Source organism: Tachysurus fulvidraco, chromosome 9 (assembly GCF_022655615.1).
Source record: "Tachysurus fulvidraco isolate hzauxx_2018 chromosome 9, HZAU_PFXX_2.0, whole genome shotgun sequence".
NCBI lineage: Eukaryota > Metazoa > Chordata > Actinopteri > Siluriformes > Bagridae > Tachysurus > Tachysurus fulvidraco.
The window spans coordinates 14,051,370-14,059,948 of record NC_062526.1 but is presented as its reverse complement, the minus strand read 5'-3'; the positions used below and the strand labels follow the sequence as shown (position 1 = coordinate 14,059,948).

Here is an 8,579-nt window from a genome sequence, read left to right as displayed (position 1 = left end):
TCATTATTATTTGAGCTGGACTGCCCCGTTTTTCTATTACTCAACAACCTAGCAAGTCTTACAAACTACTTTGTTCAAATATTGAAACAAGCTGAAAGTTTGTACATCAAAATACTAAGAGAAGCCACTTATTTATATGTTTATTCTTTAACAAGTTTGATGTGATGCTTCTTTCTTCACAGCTTTCCTATAACTATTAGTCACTTTATAAAATCTACATTTTAATTCTATAAAAAAAATAAAAACCTTCTTATAGGTGTGAGATAAGAAACCAAGCATCAATGCATTTGTATGTATATCAGCTTTATTGTGCGTTAAAAGACAGGGTTTTTTTGTGTGTACTTTTTTCTCTCTCACACAGACTTTATAGACTGATGAGCATCAAGGACACTTTTCTAAAATCTGAGTCTTACACTTCATAATGACTGATTTCTCACATGTCTGGTTCTCATAAATGTACACCATTGCCTCTCGGTGCAGAGAGATTTCACATGCTATGCTGCATCTCTAAGCAATGTTAAAGAGCTTGGTATTTTTGTTCATTATATATAAATTGTTTATGATTACATAGATTTGTTTTTGTTTCATAATTCACTCAGTGTATGTGTATATATACACACACACACACACATACATACATATACATATACACACACACACACACTGGGTGAATTATGCATAGCATATGTTTAGTGGAAGCCTTCCATCTCTTTCTCAACAACTCACACACACTCTCTCTTGCACGCACATTCACATACTCTCATGCACATACACTTTCACATGCATGCAAACACTCAAGCACTCTCTCACGCACAAAAATATGAGTACATATGAACGTACTGGCATATAAACAGGCAAATCAGCATCAAGAAAAATGACAAAGTGTATGAGGGGATGCATTTCTTAATTTTCTGTAAAATAAATACTGACCCATATTGTACATCATTTATCTTTTACATTATATTCTAAATATAAGAGACCACAAACTAACTTAAATTTTTGTCACTAAACAGTGGTGATGATCATGTTCATTTAGGTGCAGCACAAGGAGCTGATCTCCAAGGCATCCACTTCGCTCTCGTGTCAGAGTCTTTATCCACATAGTGGTTCTTTGTCTCTGACTGGGGAATGGGAGTGTGATGTACACTGGAAAGTATACATGACTGGAACTTGTTTAAATATTGAAGCTCTCCCCACAGCCACATGTTCCCTTGATGTTGGGGTTGTTAAACACAAACTCGCTGGAGAGTTTAGTCTCAACAAAATCCATCTCAGTGCCCAACAAAGTCAGCTGGGCCTTCTTCTCAATGTAAATTCTCACACCTGGAAACAAAAACAAACAAACAAAACAAAAAAAACACAATTATTATGAACAGAGGTACAGGATATCATGTGCTACAGGTGAAACGAGGGCAGTGTGATGAGTCTCAGCATGTGAGGTGGTAAGACAGCACTTTCAGGGACACAAAGAATTGGTTTTCCACCAATAGAATCAATACCAACAAAATAGTTTGGTGGAAATAAATAAATAACTTAAAAAAATGCACTGACAATAAGTTACTGGAAATTCAATTCCTCATTTTTATAAACAGAAGTATATATATATTTGAGAGTTAAATCCTAAGTTAAATATAGTTAAACAAAAGTTTTATTTTATTTGATAAGGGAAGTGAATTTACTCCCTGAAGGGAAACTCAGAGTGAATGAGGGCATGTTTCCCACAGGCCATTTGGTCCCTCAACCAGAACACCAGTCAGGATTTTCTGGTCTGTTCTGCACAACATTCATTACCTCAACTGAGTATGTGTATAGTACATATTACCTATAATGCACAACATTTGCACTTTATTTATTTATAAATGTCATGTTACTTATCCATATTTATAACTAGATATTTTTTTTAACATTTTCTATATATATATTTTATACCTTTTTATTTAATTCTACTTTTATGACACAGACAGTAAAAAAAAAGCATTTCACTACATATCGTGCTGTATACGGTTGTGTATCTGAATTTGACTGTGATGTAACCAAACGTTTCTTCTGGACATCCTTGTAGCATCAAATGCATTGATATGTAAGCGAACCACCTGCAGCTCTAGTTACAGGATCCTAATGCTGCTGGTCACAAGACTGAGCCGGTGTTGGGGTTATTCAAGATCACTACCTTGTAAAGGTAATCAATATTCACTACATGAATATTCACTACAACTAACCACTATCAGCAGCTGACCTTTACTCTCAGCTCCCCAGAGACATGTCTGGACAAGTTTCTGTCTTTATATTCAAATCACTTTATGTAAATAGCATTCTCTAAAAAAATAATGCAAATATAATGAAACATAAAGGCAAAAAATGTCACATTTGCCCCAAATCCCCTTCCCACACTTGTACAGTTCTGTACAGCACATGCACATCTCATCACTCACCATCCTGTAACACTTCCTCATCTGATTTGTCCTTCTCCTTGGTGTAGTCGAGTGTGTACGTAAGGCCGTTGCATCCTCTGGTCCGGACACCAACTTTCAGCCCAATCTAGACAGGTAAAAGAATTACTTCAAACAATCCAGCAATAAATAAATGAAAAAAGAGCAGAGGTCAGACATCAGTCAATAATCTCAATAAGTCTACTTACATATTCTGGTTTATTGTCTAACAGGAGCTTGATTTTGTTTACAGCTGAAGGCGTCTGAAGAGAAACATAAATTTTCATCAATTGATATTAGAAAATTTAAAATAAAAATAAAAATCTATTATGCAGCAGGTGTAGGAGAACTAGTGCTAGACATTATATAGAACTCTGGTGTCATACAATTAAATTAATTAAGCTACTTTTTTTTAATGGACATTTCCTGTAGGCATCTTTTTATTGTCTCCAAATATTTAATGGATCTTGGTGTCCAGATTAATTTTCCTCAGCAGGCAGGACAATGATCAATGAAAGCAGGAGGTCCGAGTCAATGTAATATTAATTATCACTGTATCACAGGATGCAAAGTTGATTATAACTTCAATCCAGGCAATATATTTGTACCATTTTTCTTATATACAATATGCACATGTACACTTTTTGTCTATTTATTTATTTATTTTAAATCATCTGTATGTCCTAGTTTCAGAGATGTGGCTTCAGACATGTGGCTTTTCTGTGAGTCTTTACATTTTTATGACAACTCTGGTTCTTTTTTATGCTAGTTAAAAAAAGATAAAAGCAGTAGAAGGTTTTTAACAATCTGGAGTGCTTTTAAGGTGACATTTGCAATCAACTGTCCACATTAAAAACTCTCTGACACTGTTATATATAGATAATAACACACTCCAGACCATGCAGTTACATGAAAATAATGAACGTCAGGGCGGTGTGATGTGATATTTATGACACAGCACACATTACACACACTTTAATGTTAGCATTGCTTTTTTTTAATCTTTTATCTAAACTTTCCACCAACAGATTCAGTTACAGACCTTATATTTCGCACCCTTTAAACGTGGTCAAAACCGACGGTTTAATCTCACAAATCTCTTGTAGCTCCTTGACAACAACCCACCCTTGACGTCAAGGAGCTAAGGTCACGATTATACAAACTACCTAAACTACCTAACTAGATAGAATGACTTGTTTCGCAAAATTTCATCACATTTTTATTGTATTTGATTTGACCAAGAAACAGTTCGCTAATATTGTTCCCAAGAAACTGCTGGAACGTTAGCCAGTTTCGGCTAGTTGGGTAAACTTGCTAACGCTAAGCTAGCTATACCGTGTTTATCTATACGTAGGTTTCTCTCTCTCTCTCTCTCTCTCTCTCTCTCTCTCTCGACCGTGGAGTTCTGCTACCACATTATATAAAATATAGTGAAGAAACACTTACCAGGGTCAAAGCAGCTCTTGGTGATAAAATCTTTCGCCTGCTAACTGCCTTTACAGTAGCTCTCACTATGGAGGCAGACATGTTGACAATCACAAAGTTCTCTGTGCCTAGATGTAAACACCAGTGGAAGATGAACCACCCACTGAGAGCAATTCCGTCGATGATTGGCTGTTTATTTGACAAACGTTCTCTTTATCCAATCACGATACCCTGAAGTAGCACGACTATTTAGAATCAGAATCAGAATGGTCTTTATTGCCAAAGATTCAAAGATTCAAAGATTCAAAGTGTTTATTGTCATATGCACAGACAGAAAGCAGGTTTCCCTGCACAATGAAATTCTTACTTTGCTGTCCACACTAAATGTCATACAGTAAAGCAAAAAGTAAAAATAAAATGTGTGAATGAATAAAATAGAATAAAAAAGAGCAATAAAAGAAATAAAGTTCTTAATAAAGGCAATAAGAGGTGCAGTGCCGAATAAGGCAATAAAGTGAGGTAGTGCAGTTCTTGGTGAGGGAGTGGTGGTGTAGATAACAATATCTACATTTCAATGAAAGATGAACAATTTGTAACCCTTGTGCCACACCTAATTTTTGTTACTACATTTTCCGTAGTAAACTGACCCTGGACAAAACCTGGAGGTTGAAAGACGACAATACATATACACCGTGTGTGTGTGTGTGTGTGTGTGTGTGTGTGTGTGTGTGTGTGTGTGTGTGTGTGTGTGTGTGTTTGTTTGTGTTCTACTAGATCATCTCTGCTACATCACTTTTTCACAAACGTGTCATTTGGATTCGTATGATATAAGCAATTAATCGTATAGTCACTATATGTATATACACCCTGTTCCAAATTATTACGCAAATTCTATTTAAGTGTCAAAAAAGATTAAATATTTTGTTTTTCAGTTTAACTCCTGGATGGCGTTGCAGTCTCGGACACCTGTGATAATTAGATTGCCAGGTGAGCCCAACTGAAGGAAAAACTAGTAAAGGGGGTGTTCCACATTATTAAGCAGAGCACATCGAATCAAGAGCAGCTGCTAAAATACCATTACATAGCCAATATTATATTACTTATTCATTATAAGAGTGTGCAAGTGAAGTCAGCACTGTGTTTCATACAGTGCTACAATATAACACACCTGCCTACTGAATGTCCAGTTTCTAGAGTCTTATTATTTATCTGCTATACCAGATTAAAGTGCCAGCGAACGTTAACAGCCAAAACCAAGTGGAGGCAGATTCAGACAACACGCTCTGCCTAAAGGATTTTCTGAAGGTGAAGTAAGTCAGAGTTGCTTTTGTTTTTCCACCAAATTGTCACTTCAGAACTGTAAAACAGCCATTTGTGTTTCAAGCTGCGAGTAAAGTTGGATTAATTCCTGTAGAAACAAAAACGAGTGTAGGGGAGACCGGGGCTGCTTGTCTCACGGGTTGGTTGTCACAATGCGTATTCCAGACACACTAGGTGGCGCTGTGGTAAAATTTTGATATCAATCTGTCAGCCTTTGATAGCTTACTCATTTGCACTTGTAATTTTGCTGAGTAGACACAAAACATTGAGGTGAGGAGACAATTTTTTTATTTTCATGGGTCAGAGTAAATTTTCATGTTGGTGTTGTTTTTGTGTTGAGAGCTTGTAGGATATTAGTCATTCAAAAACAAAACGCTCATTAAAAAGCCAAAAGTATTAGCTTTATTTTGAGTCATATTTTAGCTATCAAGTAAAAGCCATGTGGCAGCTAGTTTAGCATGTTTGTCAAGAAGTCAGTTGGGGATGGTTGTCTCATAGCTTGCAGGGTTGGCTGTCACGTGACAACCAACCCCTCAAGTATTAGAATTTGTTTTGTTTTTTTCAACTGAGAATGTGCAGACAGTGATATAGTGTGTCTTTGTTGGTAGAATGGTCAGGAACTTCAAGAGAAAGACAAACAGGGGCAGAACACCAGCAGACATTATGCTTTTGGCTGTGAGGCAGGTGAAGCTAGAGGGCAAAAGCATATGTAGCACAGCTAAAGAATTTGATATTAACTACATTGACCCGTTACTGCCAGAAAATGTCAAATGATGACATCCAGGGTGAAGCTACCATTTTCTCAGTGCCGATTGGCTATTGAAAAAATCGCCATTCGTGACTCTGAATGAAGCACAGCCAGTGCTGTGCAGGGTTTCCTACTTTAGTACAAATTGTTAAGAGTATTGGACATGTGGACCTTTTAAGACTGTTGGTCTGTTTGTTTTTGTTTGCTGTTAGGCAACTTGCATAATGAATTGATAATAAAGAGGTTTTAGCACTAAAAAATATTTCATTTTATTTCTCAACACAGTAGACAATGAAAGTAACTGATCACACACTTTAATCCCATTGTTTAAACATAAGGGGCATTTATGACAACTATCATAGGGGTGGTATTCATATTAAAACTTATTTGCAGTTTCTAGCTTAAAAAACTAAAAAGTACACATTAACCCCCCGTAATGGGGTTGGTTGTCACATTGTGTCAGAGTGTCTTTGATGGTTAATTACTTCATGTTAAAATACATTCTAAAAGTATACACATTTAAAGCCAAGACCCCAAGTTTTCATTTCATGTAGGAATTACTGCTGAAAGATTTTTTGAAGATGAGCAATTCATGCATGAGTAAAAATTGACAACCAACCCCGGTCTCCCCTATATTTGTTTTTGTTTTGTTTTTTTGTTTTTAATAAAAAGGGTATATGATGCGGAAAATAAAGCTTAATCAGGAAATTGAAACAAATAATTTGAATTGTAATTGCATTAAAACCGCACTTTATATCCACAATTGTGCATCTTTATGGACAACCATGTGTCGTCCTGCCTCAAGGCAACGACAGCTTTGTAAGATTTGCACTTCGCTTCTCTCCACTGTGCACAAGTTACATAAACTTTATGTTCATCTTGTTTCAAAGACCAAAGTAAATATGGGTAAAAACATATCTTGTGTTTCTAAAATTAATACTAATATTTACTTAGAATTTTACATACAATACGACTTCATTTAAGCACATACTTAAAATATTTGGTTCTTTTTACATCAAGTTCATATCAATAACATAATTTCTTTCTTTGCTGCCTCTCAAACAGGGCAACATATTTTCTGCAGCCAAAGATCTTGGACAGCTCTCCTAAGCTCAAACACAGAGAGCTTTAAAATGAACTCCCGCTGGATTCCTCGCACCTGCATCCTTCAGCTCGTGATCTGGAAATACAAGATCACAGCTCTCGGTCTTTGAGGATGCATGAATTAAAAAAGACAAACCAGGGCACATACTGTGAAAGATTTTTTTTAAAATTCTCCAGTAATTTGTATTTGTCAGTGGTGGACAAAGTACTGAAAAAATCACCTGAAAAAAGATCACCTCAACCCAATTTTGAAAAAAGTAAGCAGATGCAATTATAAATGTAATCTTGTGTTTTTGTGTGAAATTTTTTTATGTAACTAAAACTGTTAATGTAATTAAAATGATTTTCTGGCAATTGCATCATACATTTTGTCTGAAAACAATTCAGTAAGTTCAGACTTCACTTCAGATTTAGTGCGCTAATCATGGGAAATATCTTACCCTCACATCTCCACTTTTATTTTTTTCCTCTAAAGCGAGCATTTTTCCTCTGCTCTTTTGAAGGTGCTGAGATTTTGAAAATTTGGAGGAAGCCCATACACACATTGTGGAGAATGTGCACAGGAACAGATACAATTCAGCAGATATCCTTTTTTTTAAACTGATTTTCTTTTAAACTTACTGCACACCAATATATACTGTAAAATCTCATGTGATCTGACTCATGTCTTCGACTGTAACAAACATGATCTGTTCTTGTTACAGATTTTACATTTTTGAGGTTTTATTGATGTTCAGTCATTTACTTTCTATTTAGAAATGTCAATATTGTTGAGTACCATTAGGTTTACTGGAAGGTTGTCTATAGCAGAGAAATTATCTGAAAGAGAAAGATGAGCTGTGTGTGTGTGTGTTCCAAAGGTATGAAAGTGTTTCAAGATTTCATTCAAGTGTATTGTAAAGGAAGTTCCCTTGGTAATGTGCAACAATTCTGTAAGCAAATACCATCACCATTCCATCATAACTCTCTTACAAGTCATACCTAACAATTTGTCTCTGTTGAGCTATATATGCTACCCCCAAGCTCCCAGTGTTCAGATTTCCTAACCTGATCGTCTCTTCTTACGGAGCAATTTCGTCAATCCCGATGTTATGCCGCTGGCTGGAGTCTTGATCTGCATGGTCAGCCAGTGTCCTTTAGATTGATGTGTAGGAAGCCACCCGTAGACTTTCATGCCTTCTTTGAACCAATGTTGTGTCAGTCAGCTGTATGGTCTGGTCTTTATCAGCAATCAGGTCTGTACTGAACTCATAGTTTACGATGACCCATTAGTAGCTCTCAGTTGCTATATTGTAAACTGTTGTAGAAAGGACATTATTAACATTTACATTATTTACTGTCTAGTGTCACAGAAATGAGGATGGCTTCCCTTCTGGGCCTGGTTCCTCTCAAGGTTTCTTCCTCGTATGATCTCAGGGAGTTTTTCCTTGCTGCCGTCACCTCTGGCTTGCTCATTAGGGATAAGGATATATATATATATATATAAAATGTATTATATATATGTATTATATATGTGTGTATAAGTATTTTAAATGTTATCAATCATTTTTTAA

The 8,579-nt window shown here is 36.0% G+C and overlaps 1 protein-coding gene and 1 long non-coding RNA gene across 4 annotated transcripts; one reads left to right on the top strand and one right to left on the bottom strand.

Annotated features, from left to right (window-relative positions):
* Window positions 1-286: 286 nt before the first annotated feature.
* Window positions 287-4,030, bottom strand: isca1 (iron-sulfur cluster assembly 1). The gene is made up of 4 exons (XM_027145733.2): window positions 3,876-4,030; window positions 2,639-2,692; window positions 2,433-2,538; window positions 287-1,323 (listed from the first exon to the last, which is right to left on the bottom strand). The coding sequence occupies exons 1-4, from the start codon at window positions 3,954-3,956 to the stop codon at window positions 1,175-1,177; spliced, it is 390 nt and encodes a 129-aa protein (XP_027001534.1). The 5' UTR covers window positions 3,957-4,030; the 3' UTR covers window positions 287-1,174.
* Window positions 4,031-4,504: 474 nt separating this feature from the next.
* LOC113642322 lies at window positions 4,505-8,385 on the top strand. Of its 3 annotated transcripts, XR_007143972.1 has the most exons (4): window positions 4,869-5,164; window positions 6,988-7,283; window positions 7,530-8,261; window positions 8,371-8,385. It is a non-coding gene; the product is annotated as an uncharacterized LOC113642322 (long non-coding RNA). The 3 variants fall into 3 exon arrangements; XR_007143971.1 differs by lacking the exons at window positions 7,530-8,261; window positions 8,371-8,385 and adding an exon at window positions 4,505-4,519 and having other exon boundaries at window positions 4,787-5,164; window positions 6,988-7,380; XR_003440524.2 differs by lacking the exons at window positions 7,530-8,261; window positions 8,371-8,385 and having other exon boundaries at window positions 4,546-5,164; window positions 6,988-7,380.
* The last annotated feature ends 194 nt before the right edge of the window (window positions 8,386-8,579 follow it).

Coding starts and splice junctions, on each gene's coding strand:
- isca1 (XM_027145733.2), bottom strand. CDS start 3,956: ATGTCTGCCTCCATAGTGAGAGCTACTGTAAAGGCAGTTAGCAGGCGA. Junction 2,693..3,875: donor CAAGAGCTGCTTTGACCCTG/GTAAGTGTTTCT, acceptor GTTTCTCTTCAG/ACGCCTTCAGCTGTAAACAA. Junction 2,539..2,638: donor TAGACAATAAACCAGAATAT/GTAAGTAGACTT, acceptor TTACCTGTCTAG/ATTGGGCTGAAAGTTGGTGT.